Source organism: Haliaeetus albicilla, chromosome 27 (assembly GCF_947461875.1).
Source record: "Haliaeetus albicilla chromosome 27, bHalAlb1.1, whole genome shotgun sequence".
Taxonomy (NCBI): Eukaryota; Metazoa; Chordata; class Aves; order Accipitriformes; family Accipitridae; genus Haliaeetus; species Haliaeetus albicilla.
Window position 1 is genome coordinate 17,513,989 of NC_091509.1, and position 17,225 is coordinate 17,531,213.

General features: G+C 46.8%; 1 protein-coding gene across 1 annotated transcript in view; it reads left to right on the top strand.

Annotated features, from left to right (window-relative positions):
• COL23A1 (collagen type XXIII alpha 1 chain) overlaps window positions 1-17,225 on the top strand; it is a 201,516-nt gene that overhangs the window by 152,783 nt on the left and 31,508 nt on the right. The window contains exons 6-8 of the mRNA XM_069772593.1: window positions 12,557-12,583; window positions 14,455-14,481; window positions 15,142-15,168. Coding sequence (XP_069628694.1) covers window positions 12,557-12,583; window positions 14,455-14,481; window positions 15,142-15,168 — 81 coding nt within the window. The remainder of the gene's footprint in view (window positions 1-12,556; window positions 12,584-14,454; window positions 14,482-15,141; window positions 15,169-17,225) is intronic.

A 17,225-nucleotide genomic window follows, 5' to 3' on the forward strand; every position in this document is an offset into this window, starting at 1 on the left:
AACAATTTCTGGGGGGGGAAGCAGAGCGCTTTACCCCAAAGGTGGAGGAGAACTAGCAGGTTGCTTTTCTCATCTGATGTCTGCGTGGTCCTTCTTGCTGGACACCGCGATGTTCCTCTGGCTCTTTGTGCTGGTGGTGGTGGCTGGAGTAACACGTCGGTGTGTGGCGGATGGTGTCCTGGGGTGAACTGGCAGCATTGGTGACTGAAAACTACAGAATAAATGATTCCTTTATACAGAAACCCCAGAATAATTGATAATTACAGATTGATTACAAGGCTCCATTGATTTATTAGTGATGCAGCGGTCTCTAAGGAAAAAAACAGTGATAAAAAAATGCTGCAAAACGAGCCGTTCAGGAGAGAAAAAACATCAGTTTTCTAGATGAGGTCCTGAGCAACCTGCTCTACCTTTGGTTAGCCCTGCCTGGTGGTACGGCTGTGTCTGCAAGTCCCCTGCTGGGGGACCTGCCCGGTGGCTGTGGGTATGGTGGTGGAGTCCCGGTTGTCCTCGCCCCGGGCTTTGCAGGGGTCCAGGTGCGTGCTGAGGGTCTCCCTGCTGCCGTGGAGGGTGTTCCTGCCGCCGCTGGTTTAACTGCATCGTTTTGCTCCGGTGCTTCCCGTCGCCAGCTCTTCTGAAGAGACGACAGCAGCCTTTAGATCGGATGGACGAGGAAAATTTGGGCGACACCTTTTCCAAAAGCCCACCCGGCCCATCCCCAAACTGAAGCACGGCCCTGAAGTTTGAGCTCGGGTTTGCGCAAGGGCGCGCTGGAGCAGAGGAAAAGCAGATGTGCGGCCGCCGTGATGATGGAAATGTGTTTCTCGTTGGGCAGACCCAGGCGCTGGGACCGGGATCCCCTGGGACTTGTCCCGAGCCGTGCTTTCTGAAGCAAGGAGCATCCGCGCTGCCGAGCGGTTCCCCTCGACTTGATGTGCTGTCAGTGCGTCAGCGTGTCGGGGGGCATTTGCCCTCGTAAAGCTGGGAGGGGAGCGGAGGGATTGGCTGTGCGGAGGGCTGATGCAGTGGGGCTTTCGGCTGCTTACGTTAGCAGGGCGGGCAGCTGCATCTGGGCAGGAGGAAAAAAAGAGAAAATGAGGAGCAGATGGAAGAGCTGGACTGCAAGTAGGCTTTGCAGCTGACCTTTCAGTGCAGGCGGATCTTCCCGTTATGTAGCTGTTTAATGGAGTCGAAAAACGTACAGAGGGGAGAAGCAATGGTTGGGTGATGCTTTTTGGCCCCATCCCTTCCCCTGCCCCATGCGGGGATGGTTTTATACTTGCCTTCAAACTACTCAGCTGTCCTCCTGCACGATATTTCTCTTTTCCAATGAGATGCTGCCTTTGTGGTTCATCAGAACCCATTCCCTTCCCTCTTCCCGTCTACTGGAGAGGCCTCTTGAAGCCAAAGTCTCTGTTTCTCGAGAGTTTCATCTGTCTCTGCTACTTGTCCCTCCCTAAAATTAGTCTCTGCTACGCTGCTACGTGACATCCCGAATGGAGGGTTGTCACTTCAAGTGGGAAGAAACCAAAAGAATTAAGTTGATTAATGAGGGGAATTACTTCATGTGCATGTCTTCATTAATAAAAAGCAGAGCAGGGAAGAGGCTTTCAGAAAAAAAAAGTATGATATGAAACAGAGTTGTCTCCTATGTTATACATTTTCCTTAGAATATTAGCATCTATTTTTAGTTGAGCAGTGTTATTAATTTTGTTTCTCTAGTGTATAATGTTTGCCTTCTGAATTTTGTAAGTCACTCATGTGTTGCCTGAAAGAGCCCAAGAATCCTCCTGCCTGTCACTCTTAATGGTGGGAACTCTTTAGGAAGGCACGGAGAAAAGGGCTTCAAGTTCTGTCTGCTTAGAAGTAATGCAGCTTGTTACTCAAAATAATTCAATATTGAGTAGTAGCATCCTCTTCTAATGACAGGTAACTACACCAATATAATCAAATAACGGACTTAGGGCAAAGGAGAGACACAACAGAGGCATTGCTCAATGCTGGCACACCTTCTGGGGAATAATTGCTCAGTCAAAATTGAAATATTCTTGTACAGGCCGTTCTCAGGTATTTGAAGTCCACCTCACACTAAGATGCTGTTGGAGCTAAGCAGCTCAGCATCTCCAGAAACTTTATTTTGGGAGCCATGTACAGTGAGCTAATGTCTTCCTTTTGCTACAGAATTGTAAATCCAGAGTTATCCACTGAAGTCAACTGTAATGCCTGTAGCCGGAAATCAGCTTGTAAGGATGATAAACTCTGTTTTTAATTAATTTTCAAGACATAAAGTGAAGCCAAATGTTTTTTCTGAGCTGATGTCTGGGAGAGGAGTTGGAGGAGCACATGCAGAAGGGAAGTTGGTTCCTTGACTTGCATGACTCCAGTGCAGTGGAGTAGCGTGATGGGGACTTTGGTGGCAGCTCTAGACCTTGGCCATAACCAATGGAGTTTGGGGTTTTCTCCCCTCAGCAATTAAGAATTTCAATTAGTGTAGATAACTTAGCAAGGGAAAGTCTGTGCAAGTTGTTTGTGTGTTGACCCATAAATGTATTACGAATACAGACAGGCTGACGTGTGGGGAATGAGGAACACGTGCCCAAGCCGGTTCCTGGTGGCAGTTCCTCCGTCCCGTTGTGGTCCCTCAGAGTTTACCAGAAAGCTCCAAGACATGCACTTAGCCAGGCATTTTGGAAATGGCAACACCAGAAAACCAGATGTGACGTTAATAATAAACTGTTTTTTTCAGGAGAACTGTAAAAGTAACTTGGAATTGGACTGCCTGGTGACTCGATGAGTTGCATGTATCTATGCAATTATCTCCAAGTCCTGCTTGGGCACGCTCAGGGTGCAGCCGGAGAGGGTCACAGGAGGAGTCGTGCAGAGCTCAAGATTGCTCCGTGCCCAAACCAGAGCAACAGGCAGTGGTTTAACTCTTCAGGAGGGCTGCCAGAAATCCCATGTTGAGATATGGGAGACCACGCTATGTGGCCAGACCTGATGGGCTGTAGGGAAGAGCGTGTGGATCTCAGACTTTTCCTGTTTTTTTCACAGTGGGTGGGTGCTTTCCAGACCCTGGGTGGTAGCTCATGCGCGGACACGGAGCGTCTGTACATTGCGTGGGTGTTTTGGTTGGTTGTGCATGCACAGAATTAAAAAATTTCATATTTAATATCTGGCATCTCTAGACAGATATTTTCAAATACTGCATCATGTGATTGGTGTCCATCCCCAAAATGAAGGCTTCTGTTGGTAAGCTGGCTATTTAGTTTTCTTAGCAAGGTTCATCAAGATCATAGCTGTAATTTAGGGTTTGGTCCTGTGTTTGTTCTTCTGCATATCTTTACTCATAAATATTCAAAATTCAAGGAGTGTGAATTCTCCTGTGAATGAAGTCATTTGCACACATACTTCTCCCAGTAAGAGCCCAAAAGACACAAGTAACAAATATTCATTTTACAAGGCAAACTTTGGAGTTCTAGTCTTTTTCATTTTATTTTAATATTAGTTTTGTGGCCAATTCACGTAATTATTTGCCTAGAGGGGAAAATCGCTTTATGCAAGGAAAGCAGATCCAGCGTATTTTCCTGCTACATCCGTTTACTGGCTCTCTGATGTGGAGACAACAATGACTTTGTAAAGACCAGCTCTTTGTGGCAGCAGCTTATTTTTCTTTTGATTTAGAGGTAATTCTTCCATAGGGAAAATAAGAAGTTGTCTCATATCTCACCCAGCAGAGGAATTGCAGATGCATTTGTTGATCTTCTGCACTCCCCGTGTTTCTGGCCGGGGAGAGGAGAGGGCCTGGTGAAGTTGCCGACAGCAATAGCAAGGAGAACTTTTCTGCCCAAATTGCACAAACAGATTTCTGATACGGGGCATGCACGGCTTTTCAGGTGATGACTTGGACCCAGCTTGGCCACCTTATCCTGAGCTGGCTCGTGCAGGGGGAGGCTTAGGGATATGCGTGGTGGAAAAGGTCCTTCACCACCCGATGCCTGGTTGAAGCAGGGATTTGGTTTCTGGCTTCTCGTGCTGATTTTCCTCTGGTTTCCCCGCTTCAAGTGCGGGTGCAGCTGGTGGATCTATGTCTCTGTTTCCAGTGCATTTGGGCACAGCCATGTGGTACTGAGGCTTGGCTTGTAGGCAGAGGAAAACTGAGAAAAAACAATAAGTTTGCTCATTAACCACAAGAGAGGTAAACCAAACAGCAGCTGTCAACTAGGGGTGGCGCTGGTGGGGGAAGAATATAAAACAGCAAGTGGCTGAAGTGTTTGCTTCAAGTGTCAATATTCTTCCAAAACAGTTGCTTGCCGACTTCAAAATTGCATTCCCACCACAGAGGCTATCTCCTCTCTCATAGTTGGACATTTAAAAAAAAAAAATTCTGAAACCCAATTGAAAACCAAATGCATGAAACAAGCAGTTGCACAGAACACGTGGAACTCATTTAAGCCTCAGAAATTTGGGGGAAGTCAGGGGAACTCTTTCTTCCATAAAACCACTTTGTTGTTTTGGAAGAAAACTGGTGCAATGTGATGCACAGATGAGTGAGCTGTTGCTTCTGAAATGATGCTAAGCAGCAGATAAGCTGATCTGACCCGCTGGGGTGCTCCTTGCAGAGAGCTGCTGGCCCAGGAGCCGAGGCAGTTGGCCGCGGTGGCTCCTTCCCTTCCCTTTGCATCAGGAGGAGCGAACGAACCGGCTCTGCGGTGGCATTTCTTTGCATTTTATCCGAGTAACCTTGCTCACAAACCCAAGCGGTGTCCCACACAGCTCCAGCGCAGCGCTCGCTTTCCTCCCCTTTGGACCGGTCAGCATTAGATTTGCTTCCAGGTTTTTTTTCTTGAGCATCTTTGAGAAGACATCCAGTAAAACAAGGAGGGAGCTCTGCAAACGGATGGAAGAAGGCAGATCTTGCGTTTAAGGAAAAGGAGAAAAGGTGCCTTATCTCCACAACGAAGCCCTGATGGAGGTGATTGGCATGTCTGGGAATCATAGAATAGAATCATAGAATCATTTAGGTTGGAAAAGACCTTCAAGATCATTGAGTCCAACCATTAACCATGCCCACTAAAGAGAGCTGGGAACCAAAGTGCTCCGGGGAGCCCACGCTGGTGATGCAAAGGAGGAGCTGAACAGTGGGCAGGTCCTGGCGCTGCCCCAGAAACATTCTCAAGATAGGGTTTGGGTGGGTTTTGGGGTTTTTTTCCCTGGGATTTTTTTTGTTTAGTTTTTGTTTCCCAAGGATTTCAGAAACCCTTGCAAGTGTTCGTGCCCTGTAGAAGGGAGCTGGGCTCTCGTTGCAGGGGTTGGCTGTGCGCGGCTGCTGGATGCCCGGCGTGGACCAGCCCAGCCTCCGAGGTGGCTGCTCTCTTGCAGAGCCCCACAGTCTGGTTTGCATTATGGGTGAAGTTTTTAGCAAATTACTGCTCCTTTCTGCTCTGTTTCCATCAAAGAATGGGCAGAGGCCGCCCAGCAGTCTGAGGACAGATTTTTTTTTTTTTTTTTTTTTTAGACTAGAGCACAGATTTGTGGGGTTTTTTTGGTTAGTTTGTTAACACACACTTGCCTCTTATCAGGCTGCTGCTCTGCATCGTTTGCCTGACATCTCTATTGGGGGATTTACTGCTGTCAGTTTGGACCGTGGGATGCCGTTTCCCCCCAAAAGAAATGTTTCAGAGGAGCCTTTGTGGCTTTGGTGACGCTGAGCCCCACCAGATTCTGTGGACAATGCCTGGGCTGTGCTCAGGTGGCCTTTTTGGAAAGAAATTTAGCAGAGGTGCGAGAGCTGCTACAGCCTGGGGGGGATTTGCAGGCAAGGGGGACTTGGGTCACCCCACTGCCTGGAGCAGCCCCATCGGGATTCCCCCCAAGACTGGGGTCGGATGTTACGTGCAGCATTGTGGTTTGCAGGGAGATGGATTTTGGGGAACCCCTAATTGCCTTCCCCGGTAAAATGAAATAGGGTTTTCTCGCTGAACCTGGCTCTGACACCATACAGGACAGCAGCAACAAATGGAATAGAGGAGGGAGAGAACCAAACCAGAAGATGGTTTCCCATTAAACTCTCAAAAACCTTAATGGCAGTGAATCTTCCCCCCAAAACTTGTACACCGAGCTGTCTCCAGACATGGGGTAATACACACATATAGGCAGAAGTGGCCGTGCCTGGGTTTCGGAATCCTCTTTCTTCTTGTGCTACACCACGAGCAGGGTTTGGTCTATCGAGGGAAGCCAAATGAAAACGCTGTGCAACACCTTCTGTTACACAAGTGTCTCCTGCTGTGCTTTATATCCAGAGCTGTCCCAAAGGGGAGCTGCCACTGGTAATAGTAATTTCTCTTACCTGCTGCCCTCATGATAAATAGACTAATGAAGCCTGACATTTAAAGTAGCTTTTGATCCAGGAATACAACTTAATGGCTAAATAAATACCCATGTCTGGCTTGTCTTTCACTTCTATGACATCTTGCCACCGCCTTGGAGAAGATTATAAATCAGCTGATGCTTGCGTGCAGAAAGCCGTGGTCCCAGTGCCTGGCTGTCAGCCGGGGTAGGATGCAGGTGCCATCAAGGCTGATTTGGGGGGGGGCAGCAGCCCCTGGACTACCTGCCACGATGGCCTGGGGGGGGACCTGCCCTGCGGGAGGTACTTATGTTTGCAAAAAGGTATGAGCTAAATTACCAGGGTTGGATGTATTTAAAGCTTAACTCGTGCAAAACTGGGACCGCAGGGAATGCCTTGTGTAAATGGTTTCCTTGTTAAATCTGGCAACAGGGTGTTTATCAGGACTTGTTTTAGTGCTTTGCTCTTTTTAGTGATTTTGAAAATAAGAAAAAAAGATCTTTTATTGATTTACCTAGAAAATATGTTTAAAAGACCTGTATGCCTTGCGGGGCAGCTGAGCTAGTGAAGTTTCCCTCTTTTCAATTATTCTTTGCTTCTGTTTTTAAAGCAAATATACTGATGCATGGCATGATAAGTGTAAATTATTTTCAAAGTTAAAACAATTAGTCTTACAAACATTAAAAAAATAATCATGCCTCATCAATATCGCTGTTTTGTGCTTGTAAGAGAACTGTAGAAGCTATATGATTTTTTTTAAAATGATGGAAAAAACCCTATCACCTAGTAATGAAAAAGTAGGCTTTGGGGTTTTATGCAGATATGGACCAAAGGGGAATTTGTGTTGGACAGTACTGAAGTAGCTTTTTTCAAACAAAGAAACAGAGAAAACTGTTAGCAAAGGATTGTTCATAATCATGTTCATGCTGAAAAAAAATTGCTTATTTATGTTTTTAAGTGCAGGGCTGTTCCCCTGTGAAGCAATCCCATCCCATTCCAGTGAGACCATCCACGCTATATATAATTAAACATGAAGCTATCGTGATTTTAATGATCTTAATGCTTAAATACAACAGCTTCTGGTAGGAACGTTTCCAATGCTGTGTCATGCCACAGGCTGACGTGATTTCAGGGTCTCACACCGGGGACCCCAGAGGTCGGGGCAGATGCAGGAGAAACGTCCCACCAAGGATTTGTCTTCTGGGCTCAGAGCCATTGCAGTCAGTGTGCAGGCAGGATAATTCCTTGTATCACCAAATTCATACGTGAAGTCTACCTCTTCACAGATATTTAAATGCTGTTATTTGGAAGGGTAAATTATTACTGTAACAGAGGTGGTATTGGATGGAGTAGAAACCTCTTTTTTTATAAGGGCTTCTGCACTGAGGACTTTTAGGGAGGGAGGAGGGGGTAGCAGTAATTGGGGATGAGGAAGAGGTGACATCCCAGAGCATGTCTCTTGTACTCGATTCATTTGCAGTTAGCGCCAGTGGTTCTCAGCTGCTATTTAGGGGACTCACATTTCATTTCTCAGTCCCTCTTCTCTCCTTTTCCTTCAGCTGGGAAGTTCGGGGGAGCCACAGCAACCTGGCTGCCATTCTCCACTTTCCTTGTGACGGGTCTGGCAGGGCATGCTTGGCCACAGCTTTCGCCAGAGCTTTCTTCTCATACAAAAATGTGCTGAGGAACCGCATCGCCAGCAGACACTGTCCCGCTTGCAAAGATTTACAGCGTAGCCTATAGGAAAGGATGGTTCCTGCTCCCTGGATGCACTGCAAACCATGCTGCCTAATGACCCAGGGCCCTTTGCAGGGATACTAAAATATTGTCGTACTCTTTTGTTCTGACACTTTCCTCCTTCTCAAATGTAAGATTTTACCATTTTTTGAAACCACAGAGACAGAGATTGAAGGCAGCCCTTTGAATTTGTTAAAATTTGACTGCAGGGTTCCTTCTGACCCCTGTGCTAATTTTTAGCAGAGCAGGAAACATTAAAAATAACTATGAGAGAAGATTTCCCAACTCCAAAGGATTGTCCTCTTAATAATATCTGGCTTTGTTTTCACTAGATATTTTCCCCCCTTAAAATTCCTGTAACGCTGCTAGAGCAAGTACATCCCTGCCAGCAGCAGTAATGGCACTGGAGGAGGAAGGCAGAAGGCCAGTTAGCCAGGCTGGCACCTAGGCTTGCTCTGAGCAGGGGTAAGGAATGTATGGGGAAAATGCTTGTTATTTATTGGAAGAGCTTTTGCACATGAATCAGAGCTCATAAGCTCCATGTCTTCCCTTTTTGGTGAACTCAAAACTGTTCCCAAGCCTTCAGCTGATCTCGGCATTGGGTGAACCTCATTTTTGCAATGAGAGGTGATATTTGGTGCTGTATCTCAAGACTTCTGAGCTTCTACTGTGAAACAAAACAAAAAAATTGGAATTTGTTTTAAAACATATCTGATGTAGCCCCTTCCTCTGAAATTGAAATGTTGCATGGACAAACCAAGGCATGCAGCAAGAGCGCATGACACAGTAACGAGCTCTGCTCAAGCCCCAACATCTAATCTGACATGTGTCTGCATTCTCAGCGTCATTGTATCAAATATATATCATTAAATAATATATCATTAATGTATACCACAAAATATATATTATTATATGAATAATGTCCTCACCCGGGTGATGGCAGTGGGGGATGCACCAAGGTTTGGGTCGTTACGCCCGCAGGAACACCATGTGCTTACGTTACTGTTTGTGAGGGGTGAAAGCAAGGCAAGAATTGCAATTATCGCTCACCCCTGCTCCGTGTCACTAGCTCTCCCCTCTAACCCAGCTCCTCCCAGCCTGGCAACCTGAGGGCTCCAGCCAGATGTTGCGGATATATATTTTCTTTATCAAACTGACTGCAACATTTCCTCTTTTCTCTTCAAACATGAAAGATGCCTCACAGAGCTGCATTGGCCCGGCACCGAATGCAGCTGATCCTTACTGGTGTGTGGTCAGAAAATGAGTTCTGAGTTGATTATCAGCTAGGAGTGAGCTCTGACATTCACGGAATGATGTTGGCTGGGACAACATCAGTGTCGTCTTCCTTGAAGCACCCAGGATCGATGGGTTTTGTCCTGCTTGGCCGGTGCAGCGATGGTTTTGGCCAGAGCCATGTTTCAGGGGAATTTGGTCAAGTTTTCTCTCTACCTTGTCTTAAAGCATCAGGTTTGTCCTAGGCAGAAAATTCGTCCCGTCTTGATGTACTGAATATGTAATTATGTAAAGTGCGATCACTGTGTGTGTGATTTGGAGCAAAAGGCTTGTAACTGAGAGTGGGCAAAGGCATAAGTGAAATTTTTCCCTGGGCAAAAAGCACAGCATGAAGCTACTGTTGCTTTCTCTTAATTAGGCCCTGTAATGGGGTGCCCAGAAAACTCACCTTTTTCTTATACTTTGTGCTGGTCGTTTAAGTGGAAGTGATTTTTGTCTCCCCAAAATGAAAACTTCTATAGAGATGGTTTTTGACTGGAGGAATAAGTGGTTACTTCTTGTTTTCCTGTTCCTTGGTTATCAAATAAACTAAAGATTGCTTCATCTTTAATTAAATGACATGGAGCAGAATTCAAATAAGACAATAACGATCTCAACACATGGGTGCTCCTCAAAGTTGCAGGCAATCAAGTAAGCAAGCCCAGATTTCAGATGCTCTCTCCTACTTCACACGTGCAGTCCTCTGGCTGCTCTCGGAAACCTGGCCTTTGCTCACGCAGACATTTGGCTGGGCAGGTAAAGCGGAGTCAATTAAATTTCCACTTCAGACTAACAAAACATTTAAAAGTCTGAGTTAGTCTTGTCCACTCAGTGGCACAGCTGGCTGAGAGCCCCTTTGAAAGCCCGGCAGATATTGTTTCTCTCATGCATTAAATGTTTTCCCTCAAACAAACATCCTTTGAATAGGCTATTGTTTTTCCTTCTGGATGTCCCTTTGTGGATTGATACAAGAATAGCTAAAAGCTGCTGAATTGGTATTGTAAATTTAAAAAAAAAAAAAAAAATTTTGTGACTTCTACTCCTTTGAGAAGTTGAATGTGCTGCAAGTTCTCTGCTTGGGTCCTGCATTTTGTCCTCTAGAGGTCAGTGAGTTGCATCAAGAGCTTCAGGTGAATCGCCTCAATCAATCATAGTTTCAGGAAAGAAGCTCCATGCACCCCATGCCTTTCCCAGGTGTTATAACGCAAGGAATTGAGGTGAGATAAAGTATGGAGGGAGTGTTAGGGGAAGGAAGTAGTAGTTTGGTTGTGACCTTGTAAGCCTTTGCATTAATGGACGCAACTGCATTCGTTTATATTTTTCGTTACTGCTATGTAGCAGTTGTGTACTGGTAGTTCCTTATGAGAAACAATACACATCATGTGAACAATATAACCTATGTTTGGTCACTTCAGAAATCTCGTGTGTAAAGACAACCTCATTTATTTTTGGTTGAACATCTCTTGTACAGCTCCCTTAGTCTTTATAATGCAGGTACCGATGCCCTGCCCAAGATTCAGCCGCCTGGATTTACCTCTTTTTCCTAACAGAGCTGTGTTCTTTCATATTCTAAGCCCCATCACCATAGCCACTCCAGACCGATTTATTCCTTATCGATGGCCGGAGCTGTGAGCTGGAAGGATGCTATTTTCAATGCAGCCCTTAGGTTTCTCTTACACACCTTTCTCTTTTTTGCTCAATTTCACCATCCTAGATTTAAGCTGAACTAAAAAAGGTTCACCATAACCAGGTCCCTAAGAAATACAGAAAACTCTGATGCTTTATCATTGCGCTATACCGTAGTCCAAACTACGTTTGCTTCGGTGGGTCCTCCCGGTTTACAGGGCTGCAATGCAAGAAGATGTTTCAGCCCAGCATGTCTGTAGAAGGAGCCAGGAGGATGCGCGTGTGGCCGTGTTGGGCAGATGTAGGAGGGAGCGGGTGCTGATCCCAAGGCACCGTTCTGCAAGTAGCCCTTGAATTTGCAGCAGTAAGCGACAAGAGCAAGGCCAGGTTGCCGCAGGGACGCAATGCCCGCCGTTCGGCACAGCCCACGGCTCGCTCCGGAGCAGATCCTTGCCCAGCAAAGCATGTGAGCGCGTGTCGGAAATCTGGGAATGAATCAGGTGTCCGAGGGCTTTGCTGACTCGCGACTGTCGTGCCGTGTCTCTTCAGGAATGGTTTGTAGGGCTGAGCCTTCTTTGGGTTTAAATGAGGAAAGGTTTTAATTTCTGGGGCGGTAGGTCATGGATTGGTGGAAATGCTGTTTTGGGATTTACTGAAACTGTTGGGTTTTGAATGGCTTCTCTTCATCCCCAAGTGCCTGTGTGCCAGCTCCAGCTGACAGCGGGGGCAGCTTTGGCTTTGTCCATGGGCCTTGGAGCATCTGTGCCTCCTCTCCCCACGCGCATCCTTTCTCAAAAGCAAGGTTTCCTAGGGCCCAATATGTTCAGCAGCTTCTTGTTATTTAAGGGCTGCATCCCAGAAACAATGGGGAAATAACCATTTATCATGTCAATTTACCATGCACTCCTGCAGCAACCCTAGAAAGGGGAGACCTGGGGAAGAACTGGGGTGACCAAGTGTTCGGTCCTGCAGATACAAGCGTGTTTCCAGCTTTGTATCGCTGCAGATGAATAAATCACTTGGGTATCAGCCCACAGGGCAGATGCACCCTTCCTTCCTCCGCAGCAAAGACACTCCTTCCCATCAGTGAGATTTACCATTATGGGCTGAGGGCGATGGCTGATTCCCACATCGTGGGTAAAATGGTAGAGTTTCAGCAAGTCCTTTTGCCAAAACAAATGGTTCAGATCCGAGGTTGATGTCAATGACTCCTGGGATCTGTTCAGTTTAACCAAATCAGGCATGTTTTACTGCTGCTTTTTTAGTCTTTAAAAACCTCAGGGAGTCCCAAGCGCTGTGCCAGAGCAGTGTCACCTTATCCCTGTCGCTAATCCTGTCGCTTCCTTTCACGCTCCTTCATACTCTGCAAATCGTTTGACGCCTCTTACTGTACTTCTGTGAAACCTTCCTGCTGGATTGCATGGATGAAGGATTAGGTATATAAGTAACATAGCCAAAGATTGTACTGTATGTAAGTAGAGCCTCTTTCAGAGCATGACTGATATTGCTATGTTTGTAAATTGATTATTTTATTATTTCTTTTTTAATAATACTGTCTTTTCCTTCCCTTTTCAGGGGCCTCTTGGTTTGGATGGCAAACCAGTAAGTAGCACCGAGTACCAAACATAACACGTCTTTATTCACGCTGCTCTGTAATAGATGGGCAGCATCTCAACTATTACTCATTTATTACTACATATATAACTGTTCAGGAGACAAAATTGTATTTAGAAAAAAATATTCTGTGGTCTGTAACACATGGAAGTTTAAATTGTGAGCCAGGGCTGGCCAGCACAGCCCGAGGTGAGCTTTCTCCACCTGTCAGCTCATCTCGGCTGCTTCTCCCCTTCATGTGCCAGCTCAGCTAGCGGAGACGTTGCAGATGGGCAGCAGGCCAAATTTGGGAAACAAACTTCAGTAGCAACTTGGAAGAAACAAAGTCAGTAATCTTGGTTGTGTGCTCCTGGTACTACAAATGGGTATCATAAAAATAATTGTTCCCAAACTGGGTTCATTTGCCTCCAAAGGAGCTCAGGTGGGAAGTGCTTGAGAGTGCCCGGTGTCTATGCAATATTTGGTGGAACAGCCTGGACTTCATTTTATCAGCCGTTTTCTTGACTTCATTTTTACTCAGAAGCCTTTTGGATAGTCAGGTGCTCCAGCCTTTTCTTACTTATTTTACAGAAACACAGACTTTTTTATTTTTTATGCTAGCTGAACACTAGCCAGCTCTGAGTCCTTTGACTGGATGGTTGCTGCAGGAGGTTGCAGCTCAGTATTTTGTGGCCAAATCCCACTCTATTCCACCACGTTCACTAGAAGGCAGCATTTGAAATCTTTCCAAGCTTTGGTCCTAAACCATCTGTGATTTTCAAAGTGGGCAGAAATCTTTCAGTCTTTGCAGTTGAAAAGTTACTCCAGACGCTTATTTTTAGCCAGTTGGGGAGCATTTTGTTATAGCTGTACATTGCTGCGGTTGGTTTTTATCCTACCCCTGAAGATGACAAATGTGAATGAAAAGAAAACTAGAAATAAAGCATTAGAAAAGAAAAAAGGCAGGCCAGCTCACACCGCTGTGCTCAGGGCTTGGCTTTGAATTAGCAGAACCCCCTGATGGAAGAGCAGCGTGGATGCGAATGGCTGCAAGTCGTGCCAGTGCACCAGGCAGGAGCGAGACCTCTGAGTGGGAGGCAGGGAAAATCTGGACGAAAAAGCAAACTTATCAAATGGCCAAACTCCAACCAGACTGTTTGTGATCTCTTCCACGACAGCAAGGGGCCAGCAGCGTTGCTTAGAGCCAAATTAACAGCAGGAGGGATGCTGCGTGGGGATGCAGATGCTGCTGCTGTCAGCTACTGCATCCCACCGGGTCCCGCTTCGGCAAACACTGTGAATTGGGCTGAACCCTGAGATTCGGCATTTTTCTGTGCTGGATGGAGGATGCAGAGCAGGCACATCAAAGCGTGGCTCTGTGGCTTCTCTTTGGGGCTGCAGCGTGTCTCTGCCTGCCCGTCTTACGGGGAGAGCTGCTTAGAGGGGAAGATGACTTATGTCTTCAGCAAACAGGCCAAAGAAAGCAGCCCATCCTCCTTGTTTATTTCAAACAGATGTATAATTGTTGTAATGATATGCTGAGCATGTGTTTTTCTAGAAGTGATTTAATACTTCAAGAAATCTCTTGCATCTATTTCGAGTCACGTGTTTGCGAGCGGCTGTCGCGGTCCCTGCCGGGCCCCGGTCCTTCTCCCGTCCTCCGTCCTGGCAAGAGAAGGCAGGACCTCACTGGGGCTTTCTAGTAGCGTGCAGCTCATGTGAAGCAGTGTATAAATTGAAATAATAGCATGTATAACTTAAAATAATAGCGAACGTGGCTCAGGTTTGTGAATTGATGAACGTAGTCTCCTTGGTTTTGATGTTGTGTGCATTGATGATTCTGCTGTTTCTTAACTCGGATCCTTCTTGCGTATTTCCAGGGACCTCCAGGACCAAAAGGGGAAAAGGTAAAGACTGCATTAACACGTGGCTTTTGGGGAAGCAGCTGTATATCCTCCTTCTGCTGTAATTCTTTCAGTTCAGATTACCCCAATACGCCAGCTTGAGCCATGACAGCAGCTTGTCAGGTTGCCCTTGGAAAAGCCCCAGGAAGGGGAGGGCAGAAAGAATTTGCAAAAATGTAGGAGGAGTAAGCGTGGCCTTAAAGCTCATCCGTGCTATAGGGTTCCTGGTAACCCATTGAGGGTTAGGAGAGTGGGATACAACCTTCTTGTTTTCCTCCAAGAGCAAGGCTGCGGGCTCCATCGCTCTGTGTTTGCATGACATCCTCCTACAAAATTAGAGCAGCCAAAGAAGGTCATTACTGTACGGAAAGTGATGTTAATCCTCGCATGTGTAGGACATAAGCAGTTACTGGAGAGCCCTAGAGTTGGAAACAATCTGCTATTTCTGATTTATTACCTGTTTCATCGCCTGCCAGGGCAGAGTCATTCCCTATTGTGTTGTCTTGAGCCCTTCTCCTCCCTGGTTTTGAATACGTTAAGCAATAGGACTCTTCCCACTTCCCTTGTGTGCTGTTCCCGCGTCCAGCTGACCCCACGCTCGGTCCTTCGTGGTTGAAATTTGAACTCTAATAGCTGACCCTTGCTGTTTTGCCTGATGCGCAGGGTGAAGCAGGGGACATCGGCCCGAGGGTAAGTAGTGACACAGCACGTTGATTTGTTCTAAAATCTGGTTGGGTTTGGTCACTGCACAAAACAAGGCTCCATGCAGCTTTGTCGCTGCAAACCGAGGTAAGGTAACGGTTCTGGAAACGTTTAATTTTGCCATTGGAGCTCTTTATGGCGGTGGTTTTCCTAACTTTGACCATGGGAAAACAAGAGGTAAAGATCTCCAGGTACCTCATGAAGGGTTTTGCTTTTACTGGGCTTTCCTATCCCCGATGCCCTCTTCCAGTGTCAGGGGCAGACTCCATGATTCTCTTGAAGCTGTGCTCCTCTTTTGTTGGTATTAGAGCACCAGTGTGTGGTGGTAAGACCTGGTGTCGCAAGAAAAGGCCCAGCACGGTGTTGGGCAGGATGGAAAGTTCCTCCTTTCTTGCTGAGCTACCTGCCTGGGAGTGTGGTGGCATGCAGGCGATATCTAGGCTGCCTTTGAAAATAAAGGTTTTAAAGTAACTGTATGATAAGGGAAAACTGTTTTGGCCATAACATTCAGAAATCAGCGGAGTTTTGTAGAAATGGCTCTCATGGGGCTCCGTGAAGTTGAGATTTACTGCAGTGCATCAGGATAGGTCCCCACGGGGCACAAAGGGGATGTGGCTGTCCCACGGTCCCCGCAGCGGTGCTGGTGATGGCAGCAGCAGCACGAGGTCTCCCGTGTTGGGGATGAGATGGGAGGGCTCACCACGAGGTGTGCGGTATTTCCGAGGTGGGCTCCGTCGCGGTAACGGAGGTGCGGTTGGCCATGGGTTATGGGCGCCTGCTGGAAACCCCGCAGCGGCGGTGTGCTGGGATGCTGGGGTATGGGCCTCATGCAGGGGCCGGATTCGGAACTGGCGCCCGAGAGTCTGCTGGTAGGTTTAGATGCGGTTGCTGGAAACGTAGCCAGGCCCTCAGAGGCTAACATCGGGCAGAGATGCCTTGGAGTCATTTTTCTTTTTTCCCCCTAGAGGCTGTTAAGTCACTTTTTGAAGTTGGTGTCATTTTCTGAAGCGGCTCCCAGCCGTCTTGGGTGCCTTTAGAAATGTCACCCTCGGGCTCTGAGAGCCCCTAAAACTTCTCCGATAGATTTATGCCCTGCGTGGCTAAGGAGGAGCTCGGCATAAGGTCTCAACCTTGTCTAAGTGCCCACCCACGTACTCAGAAAAGGCTTTAAGAGGTGATTCAGCGGCACACGGGCATGAGTTTTCAGTCCTCAGCCGGGGCTGTGGATGACTTCGGGGCTGGTGACTCGAGCGATGCCGGAGGAGATGCTCAGGCTCCGAAGCCCCTGTGGTCAGTGCTGCCAAATAACGCAGGAACCCACCTCCTGCTGTGACCCCTGTTTGCGCTGCGGGAGATGCTCGGGGGACGGGCTCCGTCTGGACTCTCAGGGGCAGGTGCCAGCTCCCAAGGTAACATTTGCCCTATGTTTTAATCTACTGATAAAAACACGTGCTTTTTTTTTTTTTTCTCCTCATGTGCATTTGTCCAGATTTCGCTTTACTTTTAGATTTATTTATGTCTTTTTGCACAAGAGTAAGAAAAAGGCTCAGAAACAATTTGGGAGGAAAGGGAGAGAAACAAGCCTGGCAGAGCCATGCACAAGTAGGTCTAACAACTGGTGCCTGGCTTTGAAAATAGCTTTCTTTATGTCTCCAGACACTCGGGGTTGCGGATTGGGTACGAAACTTTTTAGTACCATCTGGCCTAGATTATTTTTTATTTCTTAATTTAATCTATGTTCTTCCTCAAATTTCAGCGGTGGCTTTGTTTAGCTGATTTTGAAAGATGTGTCACAGCAAGTCATCGCATCAACGGGAGGATAAATAACTTGGAATATATCCAGCGCTGCCTCCCTTGTAAACGTGCATGTCTATGGGCGGTGGAGTGGGGATCGTGTGTGTCAGTGAACACAAAAATATTATCATTGGGAATGATAGATTAAAAGAGAATAACGCTTGGGGAGGCTTTGGAGGGACTGTCTGCAGTGGAAGTGAGATGAAGGCAATTAGGGATTAGCTACTGAATATGTTTGTGTGTGCGCTGCT